Source organism: Melospiza georgiana, chromosome 29, assembly GCF_028018845.1.
Source record: "Melospiza georgiana isolate bMelGeo1 chromosome 29, bMelGeo1.pri, whole genome shotgun sequence".
NCBI lineage: Eukaryota > Metazoa > Chordata > Aves > Passeriformes > Passerellidae > Melospiza > Melospiza georgiana.
The window spans coordinates 3,953,304-3,971,414 of record NC_080458.1 but is presented as its reverse complement, the minus strand read 5'-3'; the positions used below and the strand labels follow the sequence as shown (position 1 = coordinate 3,971,414).

General features: G+C 50.5%; 1 protein-coding gene across 2 annotated transcripts; it reads left to right on the top strand.

Annotated features, from left to right (window-relative positions):
* The first annotated feature begins 5,305 nt into the window (after positions 1–5,305).
* Positions 5,306–11,066, top strand: LOC131094445 (keratin, type II cytoskeletal 5-like). 2 transcript variants are annotated; one of them, XM_058042043.1, is made up of 10 exons: positions 5,306–5,869; positions 6,421–6,635; positions 8,247–8,307; positions 8,927–9,022; positions 9,256–9,420; positions 9,799–9,924; positions 10,126–10,346; positions 10,642–10,676; positions 10,798–10,911; positions 11,014–11,066. In XM_058042043.1, the coding sequence occupies exons 1-10, from the start codon at positions 5,306–5,308 to the stop codon at positions 11,064–11,066; spliced, it is 1,650 nt and encodes a 549-aa protein (XP_057898026.1). The 2 variants fall into 2 exon arrangements, with proteins under 2 accessions (XP_057898026.1, XP_057898025.1); XM_058042042.1 differs by having other exon boundaries at positions 10,798–11,066.
* The last annotated feature ends 7,045 nt before the right edge of the window (positions 11,067–18,111 follow it).

The following is an 18,111-nucleotide window of genomic DNA, read 5'->3' as shown; positions in this document are numbered from 1 at the left end:
CCTCCATTCACAGGCAAGTTTTGAAAGATATGATTCTTCCAGATATTGTGAAGTTTTGCTGCTGAGTCAGCTCAGGCATTTGAGCCTGACCAGGGATTTGGAGCACTAATGTTGGAGTAGCAACCTGAGGTCCCTCCACCCACAAATGAGAATTCAGTGTGCCACAACCTTATCAAAAAGCTTTTCCCAAATCACTCTCCCCTTCCTGCCCTTTCTCTTCTTAAATGAGTTTGCCCACAGTGGCCCTTACATGTAACTTCGGGGGTGGTTTTTGTCAGAGGATTGACCAGTGATTGATCCAGAACCTATGAAAAAGGGCTTGTTTTCTAAATTATAGGATTTAAAAATTCTAAATAATGTCTGACACAATGAGTTCTTCTAAAGCAAGAGCAGTGCTTGCTGTTAAATGGGGTTTCTGTCCTGTCCCATGCAAGGTGTTGCTGGAATGTCTTCAAAAATTCCCAAATCCTCCAGCATCCAAGTCTTGTTGTCTTTCCCCGTGGCCTTGGTCACAGCAGGTGGGGAAAGTCTGAGATTGTAAAAATCACGCAGGAAAAGCTGCCTGAAGGGCCACGTTCACAGCTCCTGGGGGAATTCCAGCATCTCTTCTCTGTGTGGGCTCCTCTGCCACGAGAAAGACCTTTGGGAAACTGGGAAGTGCAGCTGGTTCCAGCCCAGTGTGTGGGAAACAAGGATCCAAAAGGAACTCCAGCATCCCAAATCTATTTTCCCCTTTTCTGGTGGAATTTACCCCTCTAGCCTTCCACTGTGTCTTTTTATTTTTGGAAAGCACCATTAAAAAAGAAAATTGCAGCTTTTAATACTTCCATAATAGTGATGCGATTCCGTGTTTCCCTTCCTCTCTCTGTTTGGAATGTGTCCAATAAAACCAGATTGTAATTTATTTGTTCTTTTTATTTATCTTTTCATTCTAAACCAGAACCAGCAATAGAAAGTATTTCCAACCTTCATCAGAATGAGCTGAAGGCATATTTTCTTACTTCCAGGGAAAAGCTTTGAAATTCTGATTAAATTATAATGAAAATCTTGAAATTGGTTGTCCCAAAATAAATTCAAGAATTGGAGAAAACTGGGGGAGGAAGAGGAGGAAGAGAAAGAGGGTGGAGTTTTATCCAAAAGTGACAAGATAATTAATCACCATTCATTTATTAACTTCCTTGGGTTAATCCAAAATATTTTCTTCCATGGAAGGGAGGGTTTGGGGCATCCAGGCAAAACCTCAGGATTCAATTTTTCCTTTCTTAAAAAGCCAGGGCAAGCCCAAGTGTCTGCAGGGCTCTTGGGGAGGCCTTATCTGGAAGATCTGGGTTGGGGATGGGTGCTGGAGCACAACACCACCACTGATGCAGATATTTCAGTCAGTCATTGCAAAAGGAGAATAAAACAAAGTGGAGAAAAAACCCTCAGCCAAACATTATTGCAAAGCCCTTATTGAATTACAAAGGTTCAGATGCTTTGCTCTGCCCTGACCTTGCAACATCCTGGCCCTGCATAACTCCGGGCAGAACTTGGGAAGGAGCAGGAGCAGGGGAAGGAGCAGGAGCAGACATGCCAGCGTGTCCTGGCAAGTTCAAAGCAAAACCTTGCTCAAACCCAGGTGCACCAAAACGCAGCAACATCTCATCCCCTTTGCCCAGGAAATCAAAGGAGCCTCAGTGAAAGATTAAATCCAGGGACAAAACCAGACTCAGAGTCCCAGAACCCCAGAACAGTTGGGGTTGGAAGGGCCCTCTGGAGCTCACACAGTCCAACCCCCTGCCAAGGCACAGATACCTGGAGCAGGTGACACTGGAGGGCGTCCAGGTGGGCTTGGAATGTCTCCAGAGAGGGACAATCCATGCCCTCCCAGGGCAGCCCTTCCAGGACTCTGTCACCTCCATGGAAATAAGTTCTTCTTCCCGTTGGGGTGGAATTTCTTGTGTTCTGGTTTATGGCCATGATTCCTCGCTGCCCAGGGAGGTGGTAGAATTGCCATTCCCAAAGGTGTTCAGGGGATGACTGGATGTGGCACGCAGTGCTCTGGGCTGGTGATGAGGTGGGGATTGGGCACAGATGGGATTTGATGATCCTAGAGGTCTTTTCCCACCTCGGGGATTCTGGGATCCTTGTCCTGTCGCTGGGCACCACTGAACAGTCTGACACCATCCTCTTTCCACCCCTTGGAGATGTTCACATGGATTGATGAGAAACCCTCTCAAACAAGATATTTTAATGGATATTTGGGTATTCTTATGATTGTTGGGATCCCCTCTCAGCCTCCTCTTCTCCAGACTGACCACGCCCAGCTCCTGCCATTTTGCCTCATCAAAGAGATGCTCCAGACCTCTCATCACCTTTGCGGCTTCCACTGGACCCTCTCCAGGAGTTCCTTGTCCTTCTGGAGCTGCAGAGTCCAGAGCAGAACACAGAGCTCCAGACGTGGCCCCACCAGGGCCAAGCAGAGGGGCAGGATCCCCTCCCTGACCCACTGGCCATGCCTTTCCTGAGGCATCCCAGGATTTCGTTGGGAATTCCATTCCTTCTGATCATGAGCACAGCTGGCTCATGTCATCCTTGCCTGTCATCCACCAAGACTCCTCAGTCTCTGCTGTCCACAGGATGTTGCAGACAGGCCAAAAAACCAGTGAAGGTTAAAAATAAACTCTGAGTCACCTCGATTTCTGACCTCGCCAAATTGCACAGGTTGGGTGCGAGGATTTAACACAGTTCTTGACAACCCAACCTTAACCAAGGAGAGCTTTTAACATCTTTTTTCCAGTTCCTTCTGAAAAAAAGAGCAAATCAGAGCTCAGAGGCAGACAGGAGCCCCGTTCCTCCTCCCCTTTCTCTGCAGTGCCCTCACCCCCCAGACAACCCCCCATGACATGTCCTGCCTCTCCCCAGGGAACTGTCCCACCTGAGAGGACAGCACAGCCCCCCTGCAGCCCTGAGCACCTTCAGTGGGACACCACTGCATGTGAGTGACACCAACCGAGAAAGGAAAGTGTGAGGGACCGAGAGGTTCCATAAGAATTTTCCTTGTTTTGGTGCCTAAGCCATCCTTTGCTTTGCTCTTCCAAATCCTTTGTAATAGTCAACTTAATTGCCATTGTCTGCAGCAACAGGCTTTCCTAGAAGAGCTAGGGAAGTAATGATTCCCTTCCACATGAATCCTTTCCCTCTGCTTTAATTAAAACCTGTGCTCCTGTTCCCAGGTGTGACTTTGCATAAGCAATTTGGGAGTCAAAGGCAAGTTCCGTGCCTGGCCCCCATCCGCAGGCTCCTGGCACAGTTGTGCCAGTTCACATGGGCAGGCATAGGAAAGCAAATCTCCATGGATCTGCCATGCTTGGAGCAGAGTTTATCTATTTTCAGTAACACTGCGTTATTTTCAGCACCCAGAGGTCTCATGGCTGAGGTTGTTGCCGCTGTGAAATCGGGAGCCGCTGGGTTTTGGTGGAGTGAGGGGTGAAGTTTTCCCAGCAAAACGCTGCGTTTCCAGCAGGATATTCCCACATCTCCACTCCCGGGGTGAGAGCACCCCCTTGCTACAGCCCAGCCGCCTCCCAGTCGCGGGAGGGATTTTGGATCAGCCCATTGGGGCTCGGCTCCCATCGCGTCCGCGGTGACTCACTATCGGGATCGGGAGCGCTCCAAGGAGATGGGAGTTGGTAGCGCTGCTGCTTTCTGATTGCAAGGAGACAAAACCCAACCAAAGCAAACCCAACCCAACCAAACCAAACCAAACCAAACAAAACCAAACCAAACTCCTCCTGCTCAGACTCTTTCAAGTTCCCAGACAGAAAAAAAGCAGTGGTTGGAAACACATCAACACAAACAAGCTCTGAGACGCAGCCGTTCCGCTTAAACTCCTCCTTTTGGATTGAGCTCCTGCACTTTTTGCTCACGTAGATGAATTTGGGAATTTTTTTTGGTTGAGCTGCTCAGGATCTCATCTCTCTGTCTTTCACTATTACTTCACCTGGCCAAGGTGGGCAGCCTTGGCCAGTGGGCAGAATCCAGTACACAAAAGTATTTGGGGATGTATTTTGAGTGGGAATGAGGGGATTTCCTCTCCTGTATCTCATGTCCAGCTCTCCATGGGCACAAGAGAAGGATCCCTGGCTCTCAAGCCTTTACACAACCCAGACTCATATGCGGGGGTTGAAACTCCTGCACAAGGATTCACCCAGTAGCAACATCAAGAGGCAAAAGCTATTTTAGAAAGCTTTTCCAAGTGTGTGATCTCAGTGGAGTGAAGGAGGGGCTGGGGAGGAAAGTGGGTGAATTCCCCTCCACGGAACATCTTTTAGAGCCAGCAATGACGTGGAGACTGTTGGATAAATATAAGGAGGGGAGCGGAGGGAGGCAGAAAAAGTGATAAAAATACCACTTCAGATGGAGCTTTTGAACCCTGAGCCTGAGAAGGAGGTACTATAGAACCACAATAATTTTGAGCAGATTTTTAGTAGTATTTTATAAGTCTATATTAAGGAAAGTACTATTTAATCTATTTTGACACAATTTTGGAAAAAGCATTTACTAGCTGTCTTTCAAAATTGTGTTAACTAATTCCTCAGTTCTCCCCCGGAGTGAGGGGAGATGATTTTTGCAAAGATCCCAGGAAATACTGCCATGACACAACTTCCATTCAGCTCCTCTCCTCAAGCCCATGACCGTTTAGATCCAGAAAAAAAAAAATCAAACCTGAATGTTAAAAACCCACAAGGTCAGCAATGATCATTAAAACCACCTTCAGACCCAACTTTCCCAAGCCGACAACAGGACACGCATGGCCAGTTGCAGAGCTGGAAATCTTGGAAAAACCCCTATTTTTCTTGCCTATGCAACGTGCTAAACCTGAAAATGCGACTTGCAAAATCTTGGCTTTGCTCAAGCGAGCGAGTCCATGTCTCGCCTGAGGGAAAGCGGCTCCCAGGGTCTCGGGAATCATGTTGCATCCTGCCTTGAGCGCAGACCTCGTCCCATTCAATGCTAATTCCATGACTCAGAGCGGCGGCTTTGGTGGAGGGGGGAGCTCCCTCTCGCCGTTACTTTCCTGCCTGCAAACAATGCATTTTTCAGCGCCTCGCCGTAGCCGAGGTGTGTTTGACAAGGCAAGTTGCTGCAAGGCACGTCAAGTTCTGAATTCCCGTGCCAAGTTTTCCAAGCAGATAAAAGAGGAGGCTCCCAAGCTCTCCCATTACAGGGGTTTCTGTCTCCATTGCCCTCTGCTCTTTTCCTGCTGCGCAGCCTTTTTTTGTTTTCCTCTCTCCTACTCTTTGTCTTCCCAACTGAACCAGCCATGAGCCGCATTTCTTTCAGATCATCTACTGGAGGGGGCATGAGGGGCTTTAGCTCAGGCTCTGCTATCGTAGGAGGTGGTGGGACCAGAAGCAGTTTTAGCTCTGTCTCTGTCTCCAGAGTTGGAGGAGGAAGAGCTGGAGGTGGAGGAGGCTTTGGAGCTGGCGGTGGCTTCGGCAGCAGAAGTCTCTATAACTTGGGTGGAAGCAAAAGAATTTCCTACAGCTCGGTCGGTGGAGGTCTACGGAGCGGAGCCGGGGGCGGATACGGCTTCGGTCTTGGCTATGGTGGCGGAGCAGGCGCCGGCTTTGGCTTAGGAGGAGCCGGTGGTGGTGGTAGCTATGGGCTGGGAAGTGGATTTGGGCTGGGAGGGCCCGGATTTGGTGGCCGAGGTGGCCCCGGGTTCCCCGTTTGCCCACCTGGTGGCATCCATGAAGTGACTGTCAACCAGAGCCTCCTGGCACCCCTCAAGCTGGATATCGATCCGGAAATCCAGAAAGTGCGAACACATGAGAGGGAGCAGATCAAGACCCTCAACAACAAATTTGCCTCCTTCATTGACAAGGTGAGAGTTTGGTCTGAACCATCAAGCCACGCATGCTATCAGTTGCCTCGGGAAAAAACCTTCAGGAAGAAACTTCATTTGGATTTAGGGACTTGCCTGAACTGATCCCAGCCGACAAACAGCACGGGCTTGGCTGAAAACTAAGAACTGTTTTATGTTTCCTCTTAGCAAGGATGAGTTTTTCAGCGCCTTTATATTATTGACAAAGTAATTCTTTCTCTTCCCTGTAAAAACAATCCTGGGGTGGATGAGTCTTCTCCTCTACAATGGGATACAACCAGTTTAAACCAGTAAGGTGGGCTGAACATCTACTGGGGGGAGAAACATTAAACTTGCAAGTACAGGTGTTTGGCCTGATTAAAACTCCTGAAAAAAATCTTGCTAAACATCTCCAGAAGCTTCTAATACTTTTAAGAATCCAATGCCCTAAACTCCTAATAATTCTCTTCTGATTGTCCCAACATCTCTGGACCTTTTCTGTTGGTGATCCCACCTTTTCCTGGCAGTTGTGAGGTTTTTCCACACGTGTCCCTGGTTTTGTTTCTCCCCAGGTGCGCTTTTTGGAGCAGCAGAACAAGGTGCTGGAGACTAAGTGGACCCTCCTCCAAGAGCAGGGTCACACTGTCACCAGGAAGTCCCTGGAGCCCATTTTCGAAGCCTACATCAACAACCTCCGGCGGCAGCTCGACAGCCTGGTGGGAGAGAGGGGCCGGCTGGACTCCGAGCTCCGCAGCATGCAGGACATGGTGGAAGACTTCAAGAACAAGTAAGGGATTCTGCTCAGCAGAGCGAGTCGTCCCAGCCAGGAAAATCTGGGCCGTTTGCCCATTCCCGCTGGTGTTTGATCCGGGTCCCTCTTCCCAGCATGAAACAGGTCCCCAGAATTATCCCGTGTTACTTTACATTTATCACAGGCAAGGGCAGTGTTTAGCGCAGAATTCCTGGGGAACTGTGCTCCAGTATAACAGAGGTCATAGTCTGATCCCTGGAGTCTCCTGACACAATATACCAGGAGACAGAAAAATTAGTAAATTGTGAGGATAATAGACAGGCGAAACCAGAATGAAATGTAGCCAATAAACTTCCAGCTCCAAAATCCCCCATTTCCCATTCTGTGAAGGAAATTCCAGCCTTTCTAGAGGTTCCAGGTGACCTGGGAGTGCTCAGGCTCACTCAGCTCCCATCACCTGGAAGATGATCAGCCCTTTGCCAAAAATTTCCCTAGGGAGAGCATTAACCCCGTGCTGGGATCCAGTGCAGGGGGATGGATCATTCTCAGGACACAGCAGTCAGCACCTGCTGCCTGGAAGGGATTTTTTGGCGGGGATTTTTAGGTGAGGCCATTGACTTTTATTTGGCTGAGAACAATATGTCCCTTCTTCAACCAGTCCTGGCTGCAAATTTGAGAATCGCCCTGCAGGGCTGGAATATGTTAATATTAGGTAGTTAAGCATGGGAAGAGACAGATTTTTTTGGGAGGGGAGCTGGGAAGACAACACTTAGATCGAACAGGAGGGACTGGCAGAGCTGCTGGTGTGGTTTTGGGTGCTTTTGAGGTCTTGAAATGTGTTCTAGGATTTTTGGAAATACTGGTTAGGCCCCAAATGATCAATTCTGGATCTGGATTTTAGAGCTACCTCTTGAAAAGAGAACACAGTTTAAGTCTAGAGTTTGTTCCCAGTCCACTGGCTTGTTCCCACCTTTTCCCTTGTCCACTAACAGATCTGGCTGCAGGGAAAACTCTGCCAATATTGGTGAGAGGACTGGCACAAATCTGCCTTTGAAAGCCAGGTTTTGCCTCAATAGCCTGCATGTTTTGTCTACTTTCTAGCCAAGCCCTGCCCTGATTATCTGATGAGAGAATGTTGCTCAGAGCCATAGAAAGTTCCACAGAACCACTGTCAAAGCTGTAATGATCCCCTCTTGCACAACCATGGAGTTTTTTGTTTTAATTAAATGCTGCAGTGGGTTCTTCAGAGCCATTAGCATTATTATAATATCAAATACCAAATGATTGCTTTATTATACATTTGTAGGCATTGCAGTGCAGCTTTGTTGAAAGTCTTTTGCATAACTTTGCTTGGAGCGAAGGTCACCAGGAATGGCTGCTCCTGCTTCCTGCCAAAACGGGCTCTGAATCTGCACATTTATGTATGAGCTTGACTTTATGGGCAGTGATTAAAATATATTAATTTAACTGGGACTACTCACACCATGGAGTCCCACAGTTCAAAGACAGTAATATTTGCTCTGCGTCTGCTCTGGGTAAACATGTGGGAGTAGGGAATATACCCATGAGCCACAACAGATGATTTGGGAATGAGGTGCTCCCACCTCTTCATTCCATCCAACCCACCTCGCTCTTTTATCCCGGCAGATATGAAGATGAGATCAACCGGCGCACAGGTGCTGAGAACGAGTTCGTGGTCCTCAAGAAGGTGACTGAGTTAGGAATTATGGGCCAGAAAAGGGAATTAACTCACCTTGCAGAGTTCAAGCAAGACTTGGTGGGAGTTGGGGTCCTGCACCCTCATGGCTGGGTCAAGCTGGGAGATCAGCACATCCTGGGTTGGGTTCTCCTGAGGCCAGGAATGGGCACAACCTTCTCTGTGCCAACAGAGCTGCCCTGTTTTCTGGTCTCTTGTGGCTCAGCTCAACTCAGTCTCTGGTCACATCCTTGTGAGTCAGAGCTTTGCCTTCTGCCCAAGAGCCTTGTTCTGGCTTACAGTCAATGTCCAACATTACATTTAAAAAATACCTTGATCACAGGGACATAAAAATGAGCCGAAGGAACTGCTGGCAGTGGCACAGGTTGCCCAGGGAAGCTGTGGCTGCCCCATGCTTGGAAGAGTCCAAGGCAGTATGGTCTGTGGAAGGTGTCTCTGCCCATGGCAGGGGTGTGAATTGGATGAGCTTTCAGGTCCCTTCCAACCCAAATCATTCCATGATCCCACAATTCTGTGAATAATAGACCTTGAAGCAGACACAGTCCCATTGGTGTCCTGAAGCCCCTGTGTGTTCTGGTTTCATCAGAAACCATTGGTATCTTCTCTTTAGGATGTGGATGGTGCCTACATGAACAAGGTTGAGCTCCAGGGCAAGGCTGATGCGCTGGCAGAGGAAATCAACTTCCTGAGAGCTCTGTACGAGGCGGTGAGTGGCTCCTGGAGAGCATCCCCCAGCTCCTGCCCCGTGGGTCCCACACCCAGGGCTGTACGGGACCCAGCCTTTTGGAAATGATAATGCAGAAATAAGTTACAAAATGGAGACAGAGCAAGGGAAATGCAAGAAAATATCTTAGCAGGGAGGACTCCCCAATCACCTCATCCCTGTGGTTTCCACCGCGGACACCAGACCATTAAATTAATATTTTGCATCTCCTGCAGGAGCTGTCCCAGATGCAGCAGCAAGTGTCCGACACCTCCGTGGTTCTCTCCATGGACAACAACCGGAACCTGGACCTCAACAGCATCATCGCCGAGGTCAAGGCGCAGTACGAGGACATTGCCAACCGCAGCCGCGCCGAGGCCGAGGCTTGGTACCAGAACAAGGTGGGTCACCGGGCTGACAGACTGATTTCTGTGGTCAGAAATGATCAGAAATTATTTCCCATCAGCTGAGGGGAGACAGGGATGAGATGTTCAAAAGTTTTGACTTTGGGCTCACAGAGTCACTGGCAGAACTGGCCTTAAACACTTCCCCTTCCAGGTTCTTGTAGGTGACAACACCTAGGTCCCCTGTGCCGTGAGGCACTGCCTTCCGAGCAGATATTGAGAGTTAAGGGCAAGTGACATTATTCCATGAGCAGATTTCAGAGGAATCTTGTCCCCTTAAGCCTCATCCAGACTTGTACTTTGTCCCCTGAAGTCCCCTCACCCTTCCTTGATCTCCGAGTGCTCACCAGTGGTCTCCTCCTTTCCCCGCACCAGTACGAGGAACTCCAGGTCTCTGCTGGGAGACATGGGGATGACCTGAGGAACACCAAGATTGAGATTTCAGAGATCAACCGGATGGTCCAGAGGCTGCGGAACGAGATCGACAGTGTGAAGAAACAGGTGGGAGAGGGATGGTCCTGCAGAGCAGGAGGAGGTGGGTGGGAGGTGATGGTGGCCAGGCTCAGCAGGAAGAGCCAGGTCCCATCAGGAGCCCTCAGTGCCATCCTGGGAGCCACCAGCCACTGCCCACAACCCCCCAGCAACAGAGAGAGTGCTTTGGGGAGCCCAAATGAAACAACTGCTTGTTCTCCTCACTCCCAGTGTGCCAATCTCCAAGCAGCCATTGCTGAGGCTGAGGAGCGCGGGGAGATGGCCCTCAAGGATGCCAAGGCCAAGCTGACCGAGCTGGAGGATGCCCTGCAGAAAGCCAAGGCTGACCTGGCCCGGCAGCTCCGGGAGTACCAGGAGCTCATGAACGTCAAGCTGGCCCTGGACATCGAGATTGCGACCTACAGGAAGCTGCTGGAGGGCGAGGAGAGCAGGTGAGGACACGTGGACCTGCTGTGGGCTGACCAGGGACCATGTCCTTGGCGTCAAACAGCTCTTCCCAAGGGGCTGGAGCATCAGGGCAGACAGACAGGTGGTTGAAATTGTGAACTTTGTAGGCAGAGTTTTGTTTCGCCAGCTACTGGTGCCTGATAACGATAAAAATGAGCACTGTCACCTTTCACCTGTGACACAGACATACCCCACCCCGCTGAAGGACATGCACTCCTAATTAGATGGTCCCATGGACGAGGTTTTGTCATTATTGCTTACTTCTCCCTTTCCCAACAGGCTGGCTGGAGAAGGAGTCGGAGCTGTCAGTGTCTGTGAGTATCACCTCCCTTCCACCTCTTCCCACCCACCCCTCCCCACGGGGGTGACCCCGCACATCTCCCCACCTCGGGGACCCAGCTGTGCCCTCACACGGCTGTTCCTGCCTCCTTCCAGCCGTGGTCAGCAGCTCCAGCGGGATGGGCTACGGCGGCGGCAGCTGCCTGGGCATGGGCGGGGGGCTCGGCATGGGCGGCGGCGGCGGCGGCAGCTACACCGTGAGCAGCGGCGGCTTCGGGGGCGGCAGCGGCGGCTTCGGCGGGGGGCTCAGCTACGGCGGGGGCAGCTCCTTCAGCTCCGGGAGCAGCCGGGGCGTCAGCTCCAGCACGGGAGGCAGCGTCAGGATCGTTTCCAAGACCACCACCAGCAAAAAGACCATCAGATAAGGCTGGCAAGCACACGCGGCCGTCAGCGATTCCGGCCTCCTGCCCTGCAGATCATGGTGTAAATAGCTGCGCTAGAGCCTCTCCTTCCTCCGTCCTTCACCTCTGGGGCAGCGGGGGGACCAGGAGCCCTCTGCGAGAATCTGGAGCGCCTTTGGCTGAAGCTCAGGTTGTAACAGGTCACTGGCTGGCACGGACCCCGTGGTGCCCCTCTGTCAGCAAGCCCTTGGTCTCTGCTCAAAGTCAGGCGTTCAAAGGGAAATGGAAGCGCTATGGAACAGGGACAACCATTTCGTTCATACCGTTCCAAGGGTGAATCACAGCCTTGTGGAACCACGGTCCCAGGTCCTCAGCAGTGAAAACATCTCCAAAAGGCTCTAAAAGCCTCTGCCCCCTAAAACATGTTACAACCTCCAAAGGCTTTGTCTGCAATTCAAGGTTTCTTCCAGCCCCTTCTGTTTTCTCCGGCACTTGTGGGAAAGGTTTTTGCTTTGTGTGTATAAGATTTCTAACTACTCGTCCTTGTGGCTGCAGCCTCCTCACTTCCCTGCCTAACCTACTGTAAGGTCAAATAAAAGAGCATTTGTCATTTTTAAACTCGGCTGGGTTTTGGCTTTTCTTCCCTCCTCCTGCTGTGGGTGTTGGTCTGTGCCCTGTCCCTGCTGCACTGGGGACACCCTGAGGGCAGATCCTGAGACAGGATTGGCTCCTTAAGGAAACAAAACTCAGTTTTAGGACTTGCCCGTCGGGGCAAATAGAAAGGAGGGTGAGATGAGCAACCTGGTCTATGAAAGGGGCCCCTGCCCATGGCATGTGGGTGGAACTGGATGGGTTCTAAGGTCTCTTCCAACCCAAGCTATTCCATGATTCTATGGATGGAGAACTGAGGCACAGGAAGGAAAAGCTGCCTCAGAACAGAGCCAAAAGCTGGATGAAGCCCTCTGCAGTGGTTACCTGCAAAGTTGCCCTTTCTGCCTGTCCCTGCAGGAGGAAGGAAGTGCAGGGAATTGGGGAAAAGGAAGGTGATTCCCAGGGGTTTATTTGGGATTCATGGGCTGGTTCATGCAGGGCATGGCTCAGCCATTAGTTTGTACAAGCGGGAGTAAATTGTACATCAGAGGAGCCCACCTCGGGCATCAGCACTATGGCAAGGACGCAGCGAGACTGGCACACAGCAGGAAGGGCTTGGAGCGGGTGGGCATTGCCCTGGTTGGGAAGAGCAGCTGCAGGGGCAGGCACAGGGCAAGGTACCCAAAATCTGCGCGCACACGCACACACACACACACACACACACTGTTTGCACACTGAGGTTTCTCTGGGATGTGCAAATATCCCATGAAACATCCTGGCTGCTCCTCTGCAAGGGCAGTTTCAGGGCCTCAGGTTCATTTGGAGTGAACCCAAGGTCTGCCAAGGTGCCCACAGCACTTCAGTCTCCCAGTTCCCACCCAGCTGCCCAGGAGGTTTCCATGACCTGCCTGGTTGGGGGGTTTCAGCTGAGATCTCATACCAGCCCCAGGCTCCTTCCTGTGGCTTCACAGGCATATCCTGATCCCGCTCCCTGCCAGTGCCAGGTGTGGATCCTGGCAGGAATGGGGCAGCACCAGGCAAGGTGGGAATCCAGCCCCAACAGCAGGACAAGAACCTTGGGCAAGGAAAGAGCCAGGGCAGAAGGGGGGCAGGTGAGGAAGGACCCAGAGCCCTTTGGGACTGCCGGTCCCAAAAGGAGATGGTCAGTGCCCATCCAGCCATCCCTCAATCCCTGCAACCTCCAGCCAGGGGTGAAGAGGAGAGGGGCCGTAAGCTGGGTCTGCCAGAAAAATCCCCTCGTGCAACATTCCAGAGCAGCTTTCCAGGGAAAAGCCTCCAAGCTCCCACACCAATGGGACCCCCTCATCCATCACCTGGTGCAGGTGTGAGAGTCCTGGCCAAGCCAGCCCAGCATCTCCAGCAGGTGGGGACCCAGAGCAGGGAAAGGGATGGTCCCGCCCAATGGTGCCATGGTGGGATGAACATCCCGGGGCTCCACTCCAGCAGCTGGGAAGGGTCATGGAATGATGTCTTGGGAAAGCTGGGACAGCCCATTTACACCAGAGGAGGTTTTATGGTGGGTGAATGGTTGGGCTCCATGAACTGAAGAGTTTTACCCACTTTTCAATCATCTGGCCTTGTTCCTTAGACTGATTTGAGGGAATGGGAACAAGCTCCCAGAGCTGAGGCAGTGGTTGGAGGCAGAGCAGCCCAATTTGTTGGGTTTTATTATTGAAAATGTCAAATCTGATGGTTTCTGTTTTTTAACCCAAGTTGCACAACACGTTGGACCGTTGGCCATGTCAACACATGGGTCCACCACCAATGAACCCTCCATGAAACATCTTTGCCAAATCCTTACCCATGCCCATGCCACCAGGACAGCTCCTGAGCCTCCGTGAGCCAGTGCTGGGTCTCTCTCCTGCATGCTGAGGGTGAGGATGCAGCCAAAAAAGCCCTGAGCAGCTCTGTGTGTTTTCTGTTTCCAGTGAAGTGTTCTAAGAGCCCATCTTCCTAGTGAATTTGCAGAGAAGATGCAAAAAGCTGTATTCATCTTCCATCCTCCTGATTGGCAGAGACCTGAAAAATTTGACATGCTCAAGTCAAATGTGACACGTGATTTAAACTGCCACCAAAACACCAGGTGAAACATTTTCTTAAACCCAGCATTTAATTTCAACGTTTCCTATGGGAATGATTCTGTCCCAAAACACTGGACCAACTCCCCCTAACAATTCCAAAATGAAACTTTGCAGCTTTTTGACTCAAAAGCAGAATTTCCATCAAAGAAAATTATTTTAATTTGCAAATTGTTTATTTGCACAGGCTGTAAATGAAACAAGACACGAAATGCCTGCAGGAAAGGCAACACAGGGTGCAGCAAATCCAGAGTGGAACAATATTCCCAGCTGCCATCTGCTCAGTCGGAGCAATATCCCACTGCCCAAAGCAGTTGGAGGCCAGGAATGGAACAAATCCCTTGGGACAACTGAGTGGTAAATAAACACAAGGCCCCTGGGATCGTTGCCCTGTGATTGGATCCACTTTACAGGACACATGGACAATCCTTGTTTGTCTTCCCAGCTCCTTGTGCTGATCCAGGTTGGTTTTAGCAGGGAGAAATTAAACTCCACGCCAGCACTGTGGATCTTCAGAAGGAAAACCAAGCCAGGAGCAGGATGGAGCTGAGGGACGTGGAATGTGCACAGAGCTTGCCAAAACTGTGGGACTCCCCAGTAACACCATTTCCAGGGCTCTGTGTTCTTTACTGAGAGAGAAGATGTGCCCCAGGGCCAGGAGAAAGGATGGGATAGGACAAATACCCTGGGACCACCATCAGCCTTTGGAGTTCATGTTTTCATGTGGGGTCACAGCCCCAGCAGCCCAGCCCAGGGCAGGGAACTCTCCAAAGGCATTACAAGGAGATGTGGAGGATCCAGGTTCCTTCAGGGGCCACTAGCCAGGCACCAGAACAGGATAAAGGAGGTTCCAGACCCCTCCAAAAGTCTGAGGGTCCTTCAAGATGCAGCAGACCCATGGAGAACAAGCCCTCCCAGGCGTGTGCCAGGCAGCAGTGGTGGAGCTGAAGTTCTCTGCAAAGCCTGGAGTGCACCCAGAGTCTCCGTGCTGGCACAGAAAACAATTATCTGGGGAAAGCAGGTCACACCTACACTTCAAAGTCACCCAGGAGTTGGAGCTGACTGGCCTCCAGATACTGCTGGGAACAGGCTCAAAGGACCCAGCACGGGGAAACACCTATGGGAAAACTTCTGAGGAGCTAGTCCTAATTCATCCCTTCGGGAAATGGGATTCATGGACACCTCCCACCCAGGAGGTCTCAGAGGGCCCAGCCCACAGCACAGAGATGCTGTGAGTTCAGTGGTCTCCTGTGGAAAAACCTCAGTCTTGCTGGTCTTCATTAACGTGGGATGAAATAGTAAATTACGCCCGAAATGAGTCGGGTTTGAATTTAGCTTGGAAGCCCAAGTTTAACCCAAAGGCTTTAATTTAAGAAATTAACCTAAATTACAGCCTTGACTTTGCTGATAATTAAACTGAGATTAGGTAGCACAGGTGAACCAATGCAAGGTACTTTGACACGCTGTTGTTTTACAAATATAGGTTTTTTTGCAAACAAAACACAGAGAGGAACATCCAAAAATTTCAGCCTGAGAAGATGAAGGATTCTGAGGTGGATTCTGGACAGGAGCAGCAGAGTAGAGGGATGGAGAGGAGGTGATGAAAAGCTGTTGGAGACATCCTTCCTCACTAAACCACAGGCAAATGGCTCAGATTTCTCACTAAAGGGGCTGGAGTTGCATTTATTGCCCTGACACAGGCAGAACTCCCTAATCTCAAAGGAGAAGTTTTTACCTTGACAGCAGCATGGTGCCAGATGCAAATTCAGCCATGACTTTACTCCCAGGTTTACAGCGTTTGTAAAGTGTTCTCCTGCCTCTTGCTCTGGGCCTGCAGCGACTGCTCATCCTGGAGGAAGGAAATGAGGGAAGGGAGCTCCAGAGCCTGCCCAGCCTCTGTCACACCAGAGGGACCCTGGGCCAGAGGGACCTGCCCAGACACAGCTCCTGAGGTGGGATCAGGAGGAAAAGCTCCCGAGCAGTGCGCGAGCTCCAGCACCATCCCCTGGAACCTCTGTATCGGGAGGTCCCTGCACCAGAGCAGCAAATCCATTCCATGTCTGGAGCTGCAGAAGCATGGGAGACACACCCCCAGGAGCTACCTGGAAACTCTGTGTTTCATCAACAGAGCAGGGTGGGGACCCCCCTTTCCATCAGCCCATACCCCAAACCTGTAGCTACAGCTCCTTGTGCTCCCAGTTCTGCCTTTTGTAATTACCTCTGAAATTCCTTCCGGATGAGTGACGACCACATCACCTCCACCCTGGCAGAGCATGGAATGGAAAGAAATTAATTCCTTCTCAGTTGCTTGGAGGAGCTGCATTATTACTGCTGTTATTAACCATGGGCTCCAACGCACTCGGTGGATTCCTTAGCCAAAAAAAGACAAGTTTCAGATGCAAAGGGAGCCTGAGGGGAAAAAGGAAAGCACTGACACATCCCACTGGGAGAACTGGGGGAGCTCTGCCCTGCACACCCGGACTCCCCACGTTGTGTCTCTCCCTGGGGAGGGAGGATCTGCCCTTTGGTGCTGATCTCCACTGGAAAAATTGGAATAAAACTCTTTTCAGGTACTCAGAGCTAGGGGAGATGGAGAGAGCTGAGACAGTATTCCCAAAGGAACCATGGGCTGGCAACTTCCAGCTGCTTTTGAATGTCTTATGGTCATGGAGTGGTTTGGGTGCGAGGGGACTTTAAACCCCATCCCACCCCTGCCATGGGCAGGGACACCTTCCACTATCCCAGCCTGCTCCAGCCTGGCCTTGGACACTTCCAGGAGTGGGGCAGCCACAGCTTCTCTGGGCACCCTGTGCCCGGGCCTCGGCACCCTCACGAGGAGGAATTTCTTCCCAATATCCAACCTAATTTTCCCCTCTTTCAGTTGGAGATCTTTCTGCCTGGGACTGGAATCCAGCATGTGGGAATGAATCGCATGACCCCAAGTCCTGATATCTGTCTGTTGGTGGGCAAAGCCCCCAGACTGATCAATAATCCTTTCAAAAATGCCCTTTGGACACAGACTTTGCTTCTAATGTGCTTGCCTCCAGCTCCCAGGGCTGCAGAGTCACACACAGTGATGCGGCCTCACTGTGCAAAACCTGCAGGATTCAGCCCTTCCTTGCAATAAAATCTCAGTCTGACAATAAACACAAAACCAACCTGACAAACCCTGGCTAAGAATAACATTGAATTTAAAACTTCCATTGCAAACATCACCTCTCAGACAGCTGGGAAACAATGGGGACACAAAAAAATTCTGGGAGTTTCCCGCACCTGGATATGTGACCAAGCAGGGGGAGATGGAAGCACAACTGCCCCCACCATGGTGATTCCTCATTATTCCATTGATTTCTCATTATTCCATTCTTCCTCTGCTGCAGCAGCTGCTGCTCTGGCCTGCAGCCAGCACAAGGGGAAGCTGCTCAGGGGTATCCATTTACCATTTCAGCCTTTTGTTTAAGTAAATTGTATACAAATCCTATTTTCCTGAACGACACAAAACACCACAAGCACTTTTTGTCCCTCGAAATTAATTATTTTTTACATTTTTACCTTTTATTTTTACTCAAACCACCTGTTAAATGCAAAGGGCTGTGCTGGTACCCGTGGTGGGAAAGACCCAGGATGTCCTAGAGTGGTCCTGGGCAGAGGGAATCTTGCGCTTTCTAGTGGATTTCAGCAGGCAGGATCACACTTCCAGATGTGCTGAAAGAGCTGATTAAATCCTTGGGAAATGACATTGTGTTTATTAAGTGTGCATTGGGAACAGCCCTGGAGCGCTCCATTTCCACAGAGCCAGCGGAGTCAAGGCAGTTCCCATTCCCACAATCTTTCCTCCTATGTATATATTTCTGAGTTGTTTGCTTGTTTGTTTTCATCCTGCTAAAATAAAGTCCAAACCCACAAACCTGAGGTGGCAGCACATGTTTGTGACAGAGCTCAGTGGCAGCTGTCAAAATCCACACAGGAACAAATAGATCTTGTCAAAATATTCCATTTTAAATCACGTAATTATCTTTTTTTAAGACAAGTGGAATAAGCCTGGAGAAGTAGGATTTCCAGCAGGATTTCCAGAGGGACCTGAGCTTTTTAGGGATGGGAGCAAAACTCTGCTGATTTCTGTGGTGGCTGCATGTGGTCCATGGAATCACAGGATGGTTTGGATGGGATGACCTTAAAGATCATCTAGCCATCATCTAGTCCTATGGACAGGGACATCTTCCATAGCCCAGGTTGTTCCAAATACTGTCTAACCCAGCCTTGGACACTTCCCAGGATGGGGAGTCCACAACCTCTCTGGGCAAATTTCACAAGAATCTTATCACAAAGATATCCCAAAAACTCCAGGATAAAACAGCTGACTGCAGGGCTGGCTGTGG